The following is a 19,498-nucleotide window of genomic DNA, read 5'->3' as shown; positions in this document are numbered from 1 at the left end:
GTGTGAAACTTTGATGTTGTTGTGATGTATGTGTAAATGTTTTCTGGTATTTGTGTAATGGTACTTGTTAGACTTTGTAAACAATAAATATAATGTATGTGTTGATGATGGGTGGAATGAAAAGTAAAGATGAATTTCAGAACTTTCTGAAATCATAATATGCAAGCAAATAGGTTGTTTGTTAAAAGCATATTTTGCTAGATTTATATAGTCGGAGGCCACTTTCCTGAAACTAGTTGTCTGTAAATTTTCTCTTCTAGGAAATTCTAAAAAGAATTTGAGCCAACCATTGGGTAAAATAAAGAATTTCTCTGCATTTTGGCAATAACTAAGCTTTAGAGATTATTATTTGTTTCAATTCCTATGCCAAAAAAAAGTCGTATCACATTGATCTACTATTAACATGCTTGCTTTTTGTTTCTTTGTGTCTTGTGAGTTGTGTAGTAGAAATAGTCGCTCCCTAGGTAAAGAAAAATGCAAAGAAAAAATTACGCAATTCTCTGAACCCTCCTTTCAGAATAATCGTAAATTTATGTATGTATTTTAAAACTAGTAAGACTATTTCTGTGTTGGAAACTGTGTAATTCTATTGTTATTATTATTATTACTTTTTTTTGGTCTGGTTAATCAATGTTCTTTTAAAATAATTAAACTTTATCCCACTAATAAAAATATAAGAAAAATATGTAAACAAACTGTTCAGATAAAAATTCATCTCGATGGGATTTTATAGTGCATTTTTCTGAACTTTCTGACTTCCATTGAAATGCTTCAGGGGCAATAACTCTTACTGAGCTGCAGATACATGAGCAGAGTGGATGCTCATCACCCAAGTCAATGTGTAAGTAATTAGGGTGCTGAAATGCCGAAACTGGCAGATTATTTTGCATGTCATACATCGGGATTTTTTTCTGTTTGTTTTCTGTAAAAGGAAACAGTCTCTGTGGCTTTGTTCTGTGTTTTTTTAAACTCTTTTTTAAAGAAAGATTTGATTACATGGTAGGTTAGCGAATTGGTGACTTTTATATATGATATTCCTTGTGCTGCATAGCACGTTGCTCTCATGTACTTATATACAGGCCTTGCACATGCTTGTTGAAATTCTCCAATTGGGTCACTTCAAACTTTTTTTCATTTGTAAGATTTTTTTTGAAGAAAATTCTTCAGGATTGGGTAGGGGTCATCCTGTGAAGTCCATCTCAGTTTTAATGAAATTATCTAAATTTCTTAAGATTTTTTTTAGTAACAAGACCATGAGACTTGTTTCATGAAAGAGTTAATTTGTATAAGTTTTGCACCTTTCTGAATTTTTCTTCAAGTAGAAATTCTGTTGCATTTCATTGCACTGACTATAACCACATAATGTTTATGTTAGAGAAAAAATAATAATAATCTGTCAAGCACCAAAATATCTGCCTGAGCGACTTGGATGTTTTTTGTCTGTGTTCTGTACCGTTTGCATTTATGTCTGATTATATGTTTGTACCATCAACGTTTTAATTAGTCACTGACATGCAGGCTGTACGATAAATTAAAGGGTTGGATTTGGAGAAATCCAATTTTTTTTTCATTTTGGGACCTGTACAATCATTAAGGTCCTGAGGTTGATTTTTTTTTTCCTTATGATTTTGTGTTGAGGTTTTGTTGCTTAGATACCCCTTACTCTTTTTGTGTCATCTTTGGAGAAAATTATTGTAGATTATACCTGTAAACTGTCTTTGTGTGTCAGAGTGATAATTTTCTTTTTAAGATAATTTACTGGTATATTTGGAGACCTTTAATTTTGTTGATAGCGTTCCAAGCTGGAGACATATTTAAATGATTAAATAATACAAAAGGATCGAATACCATGCATGGGCAAAAGAAAGAGTAAATTTACTTCCTTTTGCAAAAAAGTCTCAATTAAATTCAAAATGTTTTTGCACATAATTTTTATGATCTCATTTTCAGAAACTCAAGTATAAGTAGCAAACATTAATACTGGTTATTCAATGTTTTCTATACTACAAACATTTCCATTTACTTTACAGAACTGTTAACGTAAGTTGTGTGTTTGCCTAATTTAAAAAAAAAAAAAATTATTTGTATGGTACATAAGCTGCATTCTTAAAATAATTAACTTGAAACAGAGACAAATCTTTAACAAAGTTAGGGAAAGTCCAAAACTAATTCTCAAAAATCCTGTTTTGCTGGGTGTTCCACTTTCTGGAAATTTACCCATGCTCCTTTGATCACCAGAACTATAGAGTGCTTAACTCCCCTTGAGTAACTGCTTTCAAGTCAGTGCTTGAAAATTTGTATATATCTTGACATCAAGCTTTTTTTTCCTGAAACACCAAGCAAATGGATTGTGATGCTCGCTGTTCACCTTTATTTCTCTATCTGACTTCCTTTTCTTGGCAACTTTCTGTAAGATTAATGGATAAGAGGAATGGTTTAAATTATTTTAGACATCATAGTTCAGTGTCATTGTATTTTATCATGGTTTGATGTACTGATGTGTTGACAACTAAACATTACAGTTTTTGTATAACAGGAATCGCATGCATGAGACACAGTTTCATGTGTTGTGTTAACAAGATTTAACCTATTACTGAGATCCCAGTAGACTGACTTGAATTTGAAAGTTTGCTTGTATCAAATTTTGTAAAAAAAAAAAAAAAAATATCCAGCTTGGAGCGCAATTCTTAACAATTCTGATAGTCTTTGTACTTGCTACTAGTCATTTTGGTAGTCAGTTTTATAATAAAGGATTCAGCTTTATATATTTAATTAAGCACTTTTATGAACATTAATATTTGTATTCCAGGTAGAAAACAGGAAATAATCAAACTGACCGAGCAGTTGATTGCCGCCATCACCAGCGGAAATTATGAAGATTACACGTAAGAAATTCAGCTTGATCCAATTAAGATAACGTTTTAATTGTTTGATGTTCAGTTTTAATAGAACCAGTGGCTCTAAAGTTTTGATACTTGGTACAATTTTTTTGATATTTTTTTCTTTGTTTTTTTTTGTATAAAAACATATAGCCATTCTTCAAAAGCTTAAATAGATTAGATCAGTTCTGTATGTACATTTTGCATTCTCTTTTTGAAAGTATATGTATGAGAACAATAATGAGGGCACTGCATCAAGATTCAGATGTCTATAGTAATTAAAGAGTCTCTCTGTCCATCTGTAAAGACTTTGATGTGACACCAGAACAAGTATCTTTTATCTTACAAACTTAATACAAAGATGGAGGATGTAATGGTTAGAGAAAGACTACCTTACAGTTGTTCAGGGTCATATGGTTTAAAGTCAAAAGTAAAAATATATATCATTGCACTTTTATCCGATGCAAAAACATACATCCTATAGACTTCAAGCTTCCTACTCTATATCACTCTTTATTCACAAGAACTTTATTTTTGGCGTAATTACGCAAGACCGTCTGCATGTGAAAATTTCAGTCTTGCATATATTAGTATTATCAAAGGTTATATTCAACTATTACCACAGTTTGTGAAAATATATCTTCACTTTTTAAAGATTAAATCAACATCTTTTGAAAATAAAGCAAAAATTTTGTGATCTACAGTACATGTCAATGCTTATAACTTAAAAAATTACAGAAGACTCCTTTAGTTTTGGGGGTCAACATGGTCAAAGGTTATGATCAAAGGTCAAGAGTATAGAAATGACCATTGATTTGCAATATCTCGGACATTTAGTGACCTATAGACTTCATATTCATATGCTGTGTATAGAAGGAGAATAGAGCAGGGGACATAAAGACCTTATTTGTCCCTATAACTTTGAAAAATCAGATGTCCATGTTTTATAATATGTCATAAATTTCATCATTATTGACATTCCTTAAAGTTTTTGCAAAAATGGCCAATATTAACTAATTGTTTTTCAATAATATCTTTGAGCACAACCTCCATAAAGTACGTTTTGGATAAACATTTTACTGATGGTTACTAACTCAATAATATTTAGTTATTCACTGCATTTCAACTATTGGTGAAAGTTCTGCTTATAACTGTTTGTAGGAAGTATGTGGATCCCTCAGTGACCTGCTTTGAGACAGAAGCCATGGGGCATCTGATTGTTGGAATGGATTTCCACAAGTTTTACTTTGACCATGGTAATATACCTGATAAATGAAAGTTGTAACTAAGAGATTTCTCCTTAGTTGTTTGAGTAAGAAAAACAAAGCTTGTTAATTCAGGTCACTTGTGTGATGTTGATGATCATAACAGAGGTAAACAATTCTTTTAAGAATGCACTCCTTTTGAATGACAGTTTTAGGGTTTGACAAAAGAATTCATATCTTGTTATTTATTGAAATTTATGCCACTGCAATTTGAAGTTTTCGTAACTGCCATTTGGAGCTGTTGCATGTTTTTATGTAAACGTTCTTTTCTGTTCTTATGAAGGATTGTAAGGAATGTATTAGGCTTATACATGAAATAGTACAATATTTCAAAAAGCTCTTTGTCTTACAGTTTTATCCAAGAACAACAAGCCATTGAACACCAGCATACTAAACCCCCATGTCCACTTGCTTGGGGAGGATGCAGCTTGTATAGCCTATGTAAGGCTCACCCAGTTCATAGACAGGTATGTAGAAGTATGTACTAGACAGGTTTTAGAAGTGTGTACCTGACAGGTATATAGAAGTATGTACCAGACAGGTATGTGGAAGTTTGTACCAGACAGGTATGTGGAAGTATGTACCAGACAGGTATGTGGAAGTATGTACCAGACATGTATGTAGAAGTATGTACCAGACAAGTATGTAGAAATATGTTCAGACAGGTATGTAGAAGTATGTACCAGACAAGTATGTGGAAGTATGTGCCAGACAGGTACCGGTATGTGGAAGTATGTACCAGACAGGTATGTAGAAGTATGTACCAGACAAGTATGTGGAAGTATGTACGAGTGCAAGACAGGTATGTGGAAGTATGTATCAGACAGGTATGTAGAAGTGTGTACCAGACATGAATGTAGAAGTATGTACCAGACAAGTATGTGGAAATACAGGTAAACTTCGGTATCTCGACATCGGATATGTCGACAACCTGGGATATGTCGACCTCCTTTCGTGGTCCCGGCAGTATTTACTATATATATGATCTGCAAAAACTCTGATATGTCGACCTCGGTAATGTCGACAACCCGGGTTATCTTGACGTATATTCACAGTCCTAAGAACAAAATTTACCTTGGTATGTCGACATCGGCAATTTTCTGCTCTACTGAACCTAACTGTTTGTCAGATAGGGTCGCTCGTCACGCACAGACGACTCCGGGTATCTCGCCGTCATCAAAATTTCACACCTTTCACACCCATGTTTGACTGCAGGTTGCTTAATTAATTCTATAGACCGTGTTTGTAGGTGAATCCCAAGCCCCTCGGCGTCTTTGAGAAGTTTATTGCTTAATGTTCAGCTTGGGTAATATCACTGCTAAATCTACACGATTCTGCGTAAATGTACAGACGGTTATTTTTATCGAAACCTAACATAACTTTTAAATTTGAAAAAGGTAACTAAATTAAAATGAATAACAAACACACTGAATAATTCAAACTAAGGAATTAAAAGATGTTTTAATGATATTTTGTAGTTAAAATGTATTCAACAGGAAACAATCCAATTAACGACACAATTGACCAAATCAGCCGTAATTCATTCATCTGTAACAACACCACGTTAGTTTAGATACACAAATCTCTTTAAAAAATGAATTTTAATGTACATTCTTCCTGAAAGAAATGAGAAAAAAAAAATAATCCGCATTCAATTTTTTTTTCCGTATATCGGATGTCGACTTTATACGGTTCGAAGTTTATAGAGCGCATTTCGTATCCTGTTCTGACGAATAGGCAAGTTACACGCGAATGCTGTAACTTAATTTGTGCTGAAACTTTGTGAATTTAGAAAGATTTCGAAAAAAGAACACGTTAAATTATAAACAAGAATTTTAAAATAACTTCTTAAATTTTTAATAAAAATAGAGGGAATTCTGAAACATGTTGAGCTACAGTCTACATGTATATTGAAGTCTTTTGCTATGCAGTGAAATCTTGGACGTCAAGTCTCAACTCTGATATCTCGACACCTCGGATATCTCGACATTTTCCGATGGTCCCGTCGATGTCGAGATAACGAAGTTTACCTGTATATACCAGACAGGTATGTAGAAGTATGTACCAGGCAAGTGTGGATGTATGTACTAGACATGTAGAAGTACATACAAGACAGGTATGTGGAAGTATGTACCAGACAGGTATGTAGAAGTATGTACTAGACAGGTATGTGGAAGTTTGTACCAGACAGGTATGTGGAAGTATGTACCAGTCCTAGTTTTCATGACTCCATCATCACTCTCAGGTATGGGTTACCTGTATCTTTTCTAAATGATTTCTGCAGTTAAAATGTTTCACTGGGATAGTTCTGGGGCTAAGAATGAATGTAGAAATTTAGAAATTGGAGGTGTGTATTTGCATCACTACTGGGTCTAATGAATACTTTTAGATGATTTAAGACCTGGCATAATGGTAAAGTGTAATAGTAGTGCACTGTAATCATTACATTTTTCAAAGTTCATTTTTTTCCCCTAGTAATTTGAGTTATAAATGAATGTCTGGTGACAACATCTGTATCTTGGCTTTTGTCTTCTGTGCCATTATGTGCAGACAATTCATTCTGGGAGAAGTCTGTCATATATCCTGTAATTAAGTGACTTTCAGAGATGATGATCTATTTAAAAAAGTGTACTATTTTCAGGACTGGGTTACCTGGAACACTGCATGCAGAGGAGACAAGAGTTTGGCAGAGAAAAGATGGAAAATGGCAGAATGTTCATCTCCATCGTTCGGGAAACCCATCAGTCCCCAACAAATAGAACACAAAATTACTAGAGATTTTTTTCCAATTGTATGATAGAGTGTGTGTGACACTGTTTGGGCATATAAGTCCACCATTTTGTTTTCCCCATGGCTGAGATCACCATAAAGCTTGAATATTCCAAGCTGTATACTGGGGTTACAAGATCATACACAACACTGATTCAGGCATGGCGAGCCTGATTCAGATGCTCAGTTGCAAACGTTTTAGAATACTTCTTATGATTGTTTTGGGAACCAATAATGAAAATTGGTCACAAGTTTTCTGTCGTTTATGCATAGTTCTCACTTTGTGATGTTACCCTTTTCCATCTTTCCTTTTTTTTTTTTTTTGGTAATGATCTTGCATCTAGAGTTGGGATGCTACCAAATTATTCTTAACTTTTTAAATTTGGATTTGGTCTGTAGTCGATGGTCAAGCTGTGTGTAAGCTTGTTGTTGACACACAAAAACGTGTAATCATTCCTAGTGTTGATATAAACAAGGTAGATTGTAGTCTCTCTTATTTACAGACAGTGGGTTAGTAGATGCATGCGGTGTTAATCACCGAAGAGTTTCTCAAGGTTCAAGTTTCTCAGAGAGTGGTGAAGGGGAAATCTCTGTTTGATTAGCCCCTTGGTCCATCATAAATCTGTATACATATCCTAACAAGGCACAGAGGCATTTTGGTTGATTATGGCTGTAAACATACAGACAGCATTTAGCTTGCCTTGATATTGTGCTTAAACTCTACCACAGTACTTGGGGAGTATGGTTTAGACTTTTCTGTAGCTTTTATGCATAACAAAAACATGATAATATTTTTATATCACAGTCAATGTTTTATGGTAGTGGCAATGTATTCAACAACCTTCAAATAAAGATTTTTCTGATTGTTGTGAATGGTTTAAACAGCTGAGAAAAGATAAGTAGTTTGTCAATGCTTTATATAGTATCAAGTTTATTTAGTTTTGTGTTTAATATGTCATATTTTATTATATTTAGTAGCATTGTGTGTATCCTCTATGAGTTGAAGGCATGGAATTTCACATCTGCATTGGTGTTAACATTCACAATTTGTGCCATTTTTCATTGTACAATTATTAGATTTTCCATGAGAAGTCTTTTGTGTGTGTGTTTGAAAATCCTTATGCCAATAAAAATCAGCACTTTTACTTGCTCTCTTTGTTTTCAAAGTGGAGCTCTCACAATGTGACAAAAACATAAAGATATCAAGTGAGAGAGCTGATTCTAATTGGACTGAAAAATCCTCAAATATTTCCAAAAAATGTCTAGCTACAATAAGGTTTTGCAAAAGGAAGTTGTTCAGGCATGTGATCTATGGCTATGTGTACTTTGGTATCATCAGCACATTGTTGATGCTAAGAGCAGAGAAAACCGGTGCAGAGACAAGTTTTAAGCAAGACTGACCACCTATTTATTAAGCCTTTCAGCTAGGAGTTGATTGTCCACTAAATGGGACATATTATTTGTATTTTTCAAAATCTTATTCAGAACAGAGAAAGATGTATAGTAGCCATTTTTTTTTTTCAAAATGAAAGATAATGGGAAAGATAATAATGAAAAGTGTTGTGATGACTGTCAATGTTTGGGGAATTTTTTTGCTTTTTGTTTCCTTGTGGAAAGGGAATGTTTTAATTATTATGACCAAGAATGTACCAAGTCCCCCATTTGTGGTTTAACAAAATTGTGCAATATACATGTTAGGCCTCATCAAATATTTTACATGTCAGATATGAATGATATTCAGTTTTTATTGTTTGTATTCATGTATTCCAGTATGTTTTTCTTTTCAGTGATATTATTTGTTTATAGCCGTTCCTTGTGTGTACAGGTTCCTGACTTGTATTTCTGAGGAAACATCTATTTGACATTGGGTAAAAAATGTATCGAGCTTAACTACACTTCATGGATTATGATTGAAATCATTGTTTGGGATAATTATGAATTCTTCTTTTTTTTTCCTCATCAAAGTAATCTAGGAGAATACTGTTCAAAAAGAAAAATATAGAAGTCCTTGAACTCCTCTCATGGAGTCGCATTTGGTTACGGTAATTTTTGTAAAATTTCAATCTTTCCAGTTCAACTTGTAAACTCTGCACTTTTCCTCATTGAACGTACCTTTTTACGCACGTGAATGAATCATGTTTTTAAATTTCACAGTAAAGTAATCAATAAGTCTACAAGATTAAATGCTTTAAAACAACACTGCCATGATATATATTCACAAGCTTCAAAAATGTGTACCCAAATGTGCTTGACAAAGGAAAATTTTCCAGGTGATACGTTTTCCACTACATTTTTTTCCCATGTTTTGAATAACACGTTTTGATGTGGATTGAAGTAGTAAGGGTGTATTGATTGTTGTCAAAGATTATCCACAGCAGCATTCACTTGGAGGTAGACTGAATTCTCCATTGTAGATTAGCACTAATATGCTGTATCCATGCAGCCCTTCTTGTTTTTGCTTTTTATTTTGAAGTCCACTTTCTTGTATATTTAATCAACTTTAACATTTTTTGAATTACTGTCTATAATAAGCATTTTTTTCACTTTCGATTTTTACTAAGTGTCATTCAGACAAGAAATTTTAATTCATTTTTCCTCATGTGCACCATTTCTACATTTTCCCTATGGGATAAATCTGTGGATAGATTTTTTAATTCCTTTACACTCAAAAGAGTCTTTGAATTTCCTTTACTGTATTTAAAATTGTCAACTTCTTGCTATCTTTTCACTCTTTCACCATTTTTTTCATTCCTGAGTCCTTGTTCTCTTGCACATTCAACTTAATTTTTTTTCCTCCTTGGGCTTTCTATACATTTTTAATTGTGTACAAGTTTAATAGAATATTTATTATATTTTTCATTTCGTATTCAAGATTGAATGTGTTTATGAATCACTTTTTATGAATTTACAGAATTTGAATGTATTTTATTGTAAAATGAACTCTATGATGTATATTCCACTAAGTCTTGTTGTAAATTCTTCGACTTTTTCAAATAAAACTTTAATGTGACTATGTAATGTAGTGCTTAAATCATGTAATTTTTGAAATAAACATTTCTTAAGACTTCACTGTTCTATTATTCTCAATTTAAAGGGTGTAATAACTTTTCCCCATGTTAGACACGAACTATCCATTTTTATACAGGTTAAGTAATAAATACATCTAAAGTGAGCTGCTGAAGTATTTAAAACATTCTCAGAGTAATGAATTACCATATACGGAGTTCTCTGCTAGTACAGACCGTAATTCAACAAAATGCAAATTTGATCTGTATCTCATCAAGATAGACTCACATACCAAAAATCAGCTCAGCTTATGCAAAAGTTGGCAAGTGTGACAGAATGACTGACTGATTAATCAAATGGATAGGAAACTTATGGTCCCTTCCGATTTCACTGATCGTGGACTAATAAAATACTCTGTCAGTGGAGCAAGATAGGGACATAGCAAGGCATATTCAAGTGCTTCACATCATTTTCAAAAATAAAAAAGAAAAGAAGGAAAAAATTCCTCTTTGAATAAGCAATTAAGATGTTCTTTCATAATACATTTATTATTAAAGCAATAGAATTACATTATGAAATATAGGTAATTCATACTATTGGACACTCTGATCTAAATACATGTAAATATATTTATTATATATATTAATTTGGCACACAATATCATTTGAACATGCATTTAAGATATTGAGAAGTAATTTAGCACCATCTAGATGCTGTCATAAGACAGTAATACCTGCACATAAGTGATTGCCTCTAAATGTACTAGCCTTCATACTTGGGTAACAAGGGAGGAAGCCTCAATAATTTTATAATTTACAAAAAAATCTGTTTTCGACCCCATCATCCCCAGGGTGAAAATCGAGACCAAAATGCACACATCTACAGAACACTTCCAGACTTGTTCGGAACTTCCTAAATATGATTGGGCTACTGTGAAAAATGTTAGAGGAGTACAGGGAACCTGGGTTTTGTAGAAAAAAAAGTCGCCTTTGAACCCCATCGCCCCTAGGGTGAAAACAGAAATTTCGAAACCTTATTGCACACCTACAGTACAGTCTCAATTGAATCGGCTACTGCAGAGAATTAATGTTAGAAGAGTTCGGGGAGCCAGGATTTTTTAGAAAAAACAATGTTTTTCGACCCCATACTTGGTTCCTAAGGTGAAAATGAAAACTCCAAAACCTTATTGCACATCTACAGGTCACCACCAATCATATTCCAAAAGAAAAATCGCCTAAAATGTAGAAGGAATTCAGGAAACAAGGTTTTTGTAGAAAAACTTTTTTTTTACCTCAGGCCCCCAGAGTGAAAAATCGAAATTCCCAAACATAATTGCACATTTACAGGACACTCTCAATCATATATATCCCAAAAATATGTAAGAGGAGTTTAGGGAACCAATTTTTTTACTGGGTATTTGACAACCATTTGGGTTGCCTGCGTGGCGCAGTGGATAGAGCGTTTGCTTTGGAGTCGCAGAATAAGGAGTTGATCCTTACGTCGCGAGTTCGAATCCCAGTGGGACATGGAGACCGGTCCTTCGGATGAGGTCCCGTGTCGCAGTAGGTGCTGGTACGAAAAAGATCCCTCACTGCTCATATGGCCCTAAGTGCCGAGTATAGGTCAAAATTTGCAGCTGTCCATCGGCAAGTGATGGCGTCCCCATGTGAGCGAAAAATTCTAGAGAGAGACTTTAAACAACAAACAGCCATTTGACCCCTATGGTGAAAATAAAAATTTCAAAATACTTTTGCACATGTTCAAGGCACCACCAATACGTTCCTAAAGATGAGCTGGCAACTGCTTAAAATGATAGAGTAATTTTAAGAAAAAGATAGTGTGACAGAGGGACGGACGGATCAGGATAACAACAATAAACACGAACTTTCTTTAGAAATTGCGGTTACAATAAAACATATGTAAATAAATAAATTTATAATGTTTATTGGGATACAAGTTGGCAACCGTTTTAAAGTACTTTACCTGTGTGTCAGAAATGCTGAAAATTTGCCAGCTACTAGGGACCTCGCTTTCCGGACCCCGGGCCCACCAGTAAAAACTAGATGCTCTCGTAAGACAGTAATACCCGCACTTAGGTGTTTGTCTCTAACCGAAATCATCTTCATATTTGGTAACAATGGAAGAAGCCACAATAATTTTATAATTTACAACTAGAGGCCCATGGGCCACATCGCTCACCTGAACACTTTGTCAGAGAAAATCAGATATTTCATTATTGAAAAGTTTCAATATATGAGTGGTCTCAACCAATCCCCCACCCCCGGGGGTCATGATTTGAACAACTTTTAATCTACATTAACTGAGATGCTTTCCTATTTCTTGGACTAATCATGACTTTAGAAGATTTTTAAAGTTTTTTTTCCCCTTTATTTTTCTATGAAAAAGTTCTTCTATTGTGGCCCAACCCTATCCCAGGGGTCATGATTTTAACAAAATTAAATCTACTACCTGAGGATGCATCTCTATTCATATGACCAAATATGGCTTTGCTTTTCTTGAAAAGAAGATTTTTAGATATTTCTTATATATACGAGGGGTGATTAAAAAGTTCGCGAACTAATTGAATTACTTCCATAAAAGAAATAAAATTAGGCTTCAGTGTTCATTATTTTTTAAAGTAGTCCGTAACAATCAGTAAACTATGATACTGTTATCGTTTTTTTTTTAAATGTGACAACTCTAAACAATTAATGGACTGTTTTCAAAAGAAGTGCAAAATTGGCAGAAATGCCTTAATATACTACTTGGGTGATTTTTTTTTCAAGTAGAGAGGAGTAAAAGGCTGGTGGAGGTTTCGGGGGGTGGGGTGGGGTAAAATAGTGTCACTAGGTATTAACACTAAAATGTTGAGTTAATGCCCACCGTCTCAAATGGGTTCTCGTAGCTGACCTAGGAAATACTTTTAAAAGTACCTGAGTGATAGTGGCAAAAGGTGAAACTCCATCGGAAGAAGAGCGGTTGTCTTTCAAACCAACCAGGAAACTGATAACTCCATAGCAGACATCCTATATCATTAAGGCTGAACACGACTAGGAAACAGGAAACGGGTATCGGCATGGAATGGCGACACGTGTTCGTGCTGTTTATCTTACATTATATTTGATTACATTTTATTGCAGTTACGTGTATTTCTGTTTGTTTGTATACTGCACTGACCTGTGCAACTGTTGTTAGTTTCTTTGGTATCTTACTCTCCTGCATTAGAAGAAATACACAGTTATATTTTGTCGCTACCGAGTGCTGTACAGCATACGTCCGTCTACACCTGTGACGATTGATTACACTGAACAGTGATCAAGTCAGCGGCTTTATATAGAGGCCCTCAGATATAGCGAGAAACCAATCGAATATGGCGGACTCATTCCTTTTACGAATCGTGTTCAACTTTAATTAACACATAGAGCGGGCTCCTGGAATGTGCAGAACCTCTGCCAGATTGGAAAAATTGCAAAAGTTACGAGAGAAATGGAATGATCATTAGATTCTTAGAGACAGCGAGAGTTGAAGGAGCGGTGGTACTATACTGTAGTACTATGTAGCTATTATCTGGACACATCATCCTCTATTAAGGAAGATTAAATGACCATCATAGTAAAGGATCAGATTTGCTTCTCTTACGGAAAATGATGAAGTACGTATAGAATAATTTAATGAGGTTCTAGAGATACAGACATTTAAGGGGGAAACGGAGAAAAGGAAGGCAAAAGAATGGGGAAATCCTACCAACAAAATCAGAGAGACTTAAAGAGATACTAAAGAAAGAGTATAGAGAACAAGACAAATGTCATGAAATATGTAGACAAGAGAGTTTATACAAAAAATGGCTACATTTGAGGACTCTATATCAATTGTCAATGACACTGGAAGTAAAGTTCAGTGCATCAAATCTTTAAGTCAAAGACAAACAATGGAACTAGCTCTCTAAAAATGGAGACATCTTGAAGTGTTGCAAGGAACACTCTGAAAGAGTTTTCAACATGGATAATTTAGAGCTGGAAGCAAACATTACACCAGCAGAAGACATTCTACCAATTAGCTGAACCACCAACACTGAATGAATTTTAAAAATCCCTAATCTCCAAAATTTAAAACGCCTGGAGTGGATAAGATTATAGCAGAGGTACTGAAGGCAGTGGAAAAGATGTCTGACAAAGATACATGTACTTGGAAAAATCTGGACTATACAACTACCGTCATGCTGGAAGACTGGCCTCATTGTAAAGTCTAGAAAGGGAGTTTTAATAGCTAGATGGGTATAGTTCTGTTATATGTCAGCAAAGTTCCGAGCAGATTGATTTTGAGCAGACCTCAGCTTTTTAGATCCTTTATTACGGAAAGAGCGAGCTGGGGTTAGGAAAGGCTGATCCTGTTATGAGCAGATATTTGCTTTCAACGTAAATCGAATGCAAAATGCAAAATTTACAATATGACAATCTAAAAAAAATTTTGTAGTTACTGCAAAAATGAAAAATTTATAAAACATGACAGAACTCCTTATTGTATGTCAACTTTATTGACTTCACAAAGGCAGATATAAAAAGTATCAACCGACCCTGAATCACTATGTCATATGGCAAATTTGGATTTCTCTGCCCAGATCGTTTATGGTACAAATCTTACAGAATAATTCCACAGTCATACCTGTGTTATAGACTAGGATTTCCTCTAAAGCAGGACCCCCCCCCCCCCCTGAAATTCTATTCTAAAATAAGGTTTCCCCGGTGGGAGAAATCCTGCTCTAGAGCAGACTTTCCACGGAGAGAAATCCTCTTTTAGAGTCAGTTTTGCCCTTTTATGTCAACCATAGTGGGATTTCTTCTTTCCTTAACGTTATAAAGTGGTAGTAATCAAGTTAACATTCTTTAAAGGATGTGGAAACGTTGCATGATTTTTAGAAGAATTTATTGCATTTTAGAATATATAGGGATACTGCAACCCACCCAACCCCTTCATCTTTTTGAGGGAAGCGATGATCAGGCATGAAAAATATAGCTAGTAATTCAATTTTAAGTTTTGATAAGCTGTAAGATGCTTATTGCAATTAACATGTATGTAACATCAATCTGATTAAAATGAGACCTTTGTTACGCTCCGAAATTCTGATAGTCGCTGTATCAGAATTTCGGAGCGTAACAAAGGTCTCATTTTAATCAGATTGATAAAACATAAAACAGCAAATCTGATAGCTAAATATTGCTGCTAATATTTTGTTCGATATATATTTCAACATCAATAGGTGCACTGATGCAAGCTTAAGGTCAACTTGACATGGTCATTTTGAAAGTAAAATGTGCGATATGGAGGTTTTATTAATTACCTTAATATGATGTAAATGGTAATTCAAATATTGAACATACACTGTACATGTAATAGTTAAATATATTTTTCAATACTTAATAAGTACTTATTTTCATTGAAGTCAGAAATGAAATATACGACACTATGATATGCAGGACATTACCAATAGGGAGACTGGCTCTAAAGGGGTTTCTACTATATAGTAGAACTTCCCCTCTCGGAAAGCTGACTCTAGAGTGTGATTTCCGTGGGGGAAATTCTACTCTGAAGCCAGTTTTCCGTGGGAGAAATCTTACTCTCGGTTAGTTTTCCGGGGAAAATTCCTACTCAAGAGTCAGATTTACTGGAGGGATTTTCGGGGGGGGGGGGGGGTCCTACTCTACAAGACCGTTTTGAAACAGAGCTGCTCGTCACTCCTCTTCACATTGTGAGTAGACTGGATCATCAAAACACAAAAAAAGATGTAACAGCTGGACCCTAACAAATTGAAAGACCTAGACTTTGCAGACGACCTGGCACTTGTGTCATATCGCCATCAAGACATACAAAGGAAAATAAATAATCTTGCTGCAATCAACACACGAAAGATCAAAAGTCGTGAAGATCAATACCAGAGCTTCAGAACCTGCAACTCAAAATACAGATAAAGATGTGCTAGAGTTCGTCTATCTGAGAAGCAAGAACACAGCAGACAATGGATAATATAAGTAGGTCACTAACAAATGGTAAGTTCGGTGCAGTAACAAGTGTAAAGAAAGATAACTCCATTTTGGAGTTACCTTTTTTACCTTTTATGTCAGGTAAAGACAGGATTAGACATGTTACATTGACTTTACATCTACAATCTCTTTCATACCTGGCAAATTCAATCACAGAAAAAGTAAGTATTCAAGAATTTATATTCTTGTCAGGGCTAGACAAATAGCATTGCCCGACGCCCGGGACAACCAATTTTGTTTGACGGGCAAGTTATTTGATAACTGATACCTGCCCATGGACAAGTGCTTTTCCAGTTAACAAAAAATCATAAACTCAAATGTTGTTTGTTTTACTGCTGCTAAAATATAATGAATCACAGCAGAATATATGTTTTCAATGCAGTTGACGACTACATCGAATACTTGGTAGGAATTCCTCTAATTCTAGTGTTATTTAAGAAAAAGGTGGGACAAGCATATCTTTGGGCAGGACAAGTAATTTTAAGATGGTAACCTGTCCGAAGGCAAGTTCTAAAAAATTCTATTTGTCTACCCCTGCTTGTGTCATTTAAATTAAAGCCAATTTAATGAATGATTGCAGGCTTTCGGGATAGCATATACCTTATATGTGTACTCGGTGCCTTTTTAACAAAATGATTATAAATAGTCTCAAGAATTTATTCATGTTATTCGTGTGCTAAGTTGGTCACGTTTTGACTGTGATTCAAAGTTTTACGACATTGTTTAGCTTAGTAAACTCATTTTTTAAAATTCAAAATAAATACACGTGTAGTTTTTCAAATATGTATGGAAGGTATATTCATACTGTGCTGCTTTCAGATGGCGATATTCAAACCCAGTATACCAGGAACTGCCCAACACTTTCTGGAGTGCGACACTGAAGACTGTGAGACAAACTGTGAATTTTATTGCAATTCTTGCCATCAACGGATGTGTAATCAATGCAGAAACCAACATCTGAAAGGTGCAGAAAACAAGAACCATCACGTTGTTCTATACCAACAACGCAAACGACGACTTCCGGTGGAGAAATGCAAGATTCATCAGACAAAGAAAATAAATATTCTCTGTGTTGAATGCAATATTCCTTTATGTTCTAAGTGTACGACAGTGCAAGATCACAGAGGCCATAAATTCGTTGGTTTAGAGACAATTTATGCAGAAAAGTTTACACTATGCCAAGAGAGAATCTATAAAATCCATGAATATTTTCTACCTACGTCACAAGATCTACAAAGAGAAATTAAACGGGATGAAACAGAAATAAAGAAGATCATGGAGAGCATACGGACATCAATGAAGGTTGAAGCTGAGTCTCTCAAAAACACGGTCGATAAAGTATTGGCTGAAAATACAGAAATACTAAACAAAATAGAGTATACAATGAATGAAAAATTAAAGAACCAGGGCCAGATGTTTACAGATTACATGAACTATCTCAATGACCTTGTCAAAAAATTTCAAGGATTCCTTTCCTCAACAGAGCTCACAATTTTAATTCCAGAAATTTCAGAAGAGAATCTGAAAATCAGAAATATACCAGAGACATCAAAACCAGCAATTCCAGTATTTACTGCTGGTCAATACAGCAAAGATGATGTTTCTAAATTGTTTGGTAAAATAAGTGTTAAAGAGGCAAGGGAAGAGATGAGAAAAATAAAGCCGATGGAAGGTTTTCCATCCTCAGCGTCTGCGAAATCTACAAGAAAACAGTCAGAACAAGACAGATATATGAAGTCTGATGTGACAAAAACAATTTCCCTTTCTTCCTGTGTCACTAAAGTCAGGGAATTCAATTTACTAGGCGTATGTAGTGCCTGCCATATATCATTAGATCAATCAGGCAGACTCTGGGTCAGTGACTATAGTGGCAATCTTGTCCAAACAGACCGAGAGGGTAATCAGTTACAGAGGGTAAGAACTAGTGGTGGACATGGTTACCACACTGTCACAGAGGAGGGGGATCTAATCTTTACAGACCAAACCAACAAGCTTATTAAAAGAATAGAAATGAATAACAAAATATCAACATTTTTTACAACAGGAGATTGGAAACCAGTTAGCATATACTTCTCACACATCAATGGGGACATACTGGTGGGGATGATAAACTATGGCAAAGAAGAGGCTAAAGTAGCCAGGTACAATAAAGCAGGAACAGAAACACAAAACATACAGAGGGATGACAAAGGTCAGAAACTGTTCAGTGAACCACGGTGCATCACAGAAAACATCAATGGAGACATTTGTATATCAGATTATCCTAAAGAGGCAGTCGTAGTGGTGAATAAATCAGGACAACATAGATTCTCATACACAGGTCAAGAGTCAAGTATCTGGCCCTACGGAATCTGTACTGATATCCTGGGTCATATCCTTGTGTGTGATGGATTCAGTAATAGAGTTCACCTCCTTGACCAGGATGGTCAGTTTTTGTCTTATCTTCTCTCAAAACAACAAAGAGTAGAATCTCCCCGTAGTGTATGTGCAGATGATGACAATAATGTTTACGTAGGGCAGCTCACTAACACTGTGAAAGTGTTTAAGTATCTCCAGTAGCCCTTACTCTGTCAGAAAAACACAGCTTAGAGGAACTTTGAACAAAGAACCAATTACAGTCCAGACAACAATCTATTTTGACTGCTACCTAAGTCTTCCAATCAGTTGTATAAAATATTTTTTTAAATATAAACAGAAAAGTGAGGTTTCGTCTATCGCCGCACGACAACAACGTAACTGACGTCTTCATGACGAAACTTTTGGCAATCATTTTCAGTTCATCCACAAATCTATACACATTTTCTTTATTCTACACTGCCAACTTTAAATATTTTTTTTTTTATGCCGCTGTGCGTAAATCTAACTTAGCGTCAGATTTAAGAGTAAGTTACGTTAAAGGTTGGATGGTCCTCCACGCACTTCTTCCTTGCGTCTGTGTATTCTTGAAACTTTCATTTACAAAAGTATTTTATGCATTTTCTTTTCTTTACAAAGCAGTGGCGGATCCAGGAATCTTAAAAGGGGGGGGGGGCGACCAGTTAGGGGGCGGGGTAGGGGCCCACGGCCACACCAAAAAATTGATTTATTAAATCTTATGTATATTTTGGACACAAAAGGGGGCCCGATTCCCCTGCCCCCTCTAAATCCGCCAGTGCAAAGTTTATCATTTCCCTTATTTAGAGTTAAAATGTCTTGGTGGTTCATAGGTTATCAATCTTTTCTACATTCCAACAAAGGAAAAGAAGATGCGGGGACGATCAGTAAACTCCTAATGTAACTGTACTCTTGAATCCGACCATACATAAGATTACGCACAATGAATAGGTAAATCAACTTTGATCAATTCTAATAAGTTTAATAAAACAACTAAGAGTGATACTTTTTTATAAGAAAACGACAGTAACATGTAAACCAGCGAAAAGGGGGGGGGGGGGGTTGAGGCTGCCCCAATAATTTTGGTGATATATGGCATACTATAGAAAACGTATAGCTAGTTTATATGTGTGCCCCTCAATAAAATATCTGACTGACCTTGCTCCTT

At 35.1% G+C, this 19,498-nt stretch overlaps 2 protein-coding genes across 14 annotated transcripts in view; both read left to right on the top strand.

Annotated features, from left to right (window-relative positions):
- The window catches only part of LOC133184282 (calcium/calmodulin-dependent protein kinase type II delta chain-like), a 52,564-nt gene extending 44,851 nt beyond the window's left edge, over positions 1-7,713 (top strand). For 4 of the 13 annotated variants that reach the window (XM_061319273.1, XM_061319271.1, XM_061319269.1 and 1 more), the window contains 5 exons: positions 776-841; positions 2,810-2,885; positions 4,041-4,135; positions 4,497-4,611; positions 6,786-7,713. In XM_061319273.1, coding sequence (XP_061175257.1) covers positions 776-841; positions 2,810-2,885; positions 4,041-4,135; positions 4,497-4,611; positions 6,786-6,903 — 470 coding nt within the window. In that variant the 3' untranslated portion in view covers positions 6,904-7,713. Of the gene's footprint in view, positions 1-260; positions 294-775; positions 842-2,809; positions 2,886-4,040; positions 4,136-4,496; positions 4,612-6,785 lie in introns of all 13 variants that reach the window. The other 9 variants (XM_061319270.1, XM_061319268.1, XM_061319266.1 and 6 more) reach the window with 3 other exon arrangements.
- Positions 7,714-16,776: 9,063 nt separating this feature from the next.
- Positions 16,777-18,961, top strand: LOC133184660 (uncharacterized). The gene has a single exon (XM_061319747.1). It carries the CDS (start codon positions 16,777-16,779, stop codon positions 18,514-18,516), a length of 1,740 nt encoding a protein of 579 aa, XP_061175731.1. The 3' UTR covers positions 18,517-18,961.
- Positions 18,962-19,498: the final 537 nt, after the last annotated feature.

Source organism: Saccostrea echinata, unplaced genomic scaffold (assembly GCF_033153115.1).
Source record: "Saccostrea echinata isolate AGI-Se365-2 ecotype Australia unplaced genomic scaffold, CSIRO_AGI_Sech_v1 ptg000010l, whole genome shotgun sequence".
NCBI classification, from domain to species: Eukaryota; Metazoa; Mollusca; class Bivalvia; order Ostreida; family Ostreidae; genus Saccostrea; species Saccostrea echinata.
This window is presented reverse-complemented; position numbering and strand designations above follow the sequence as displayed.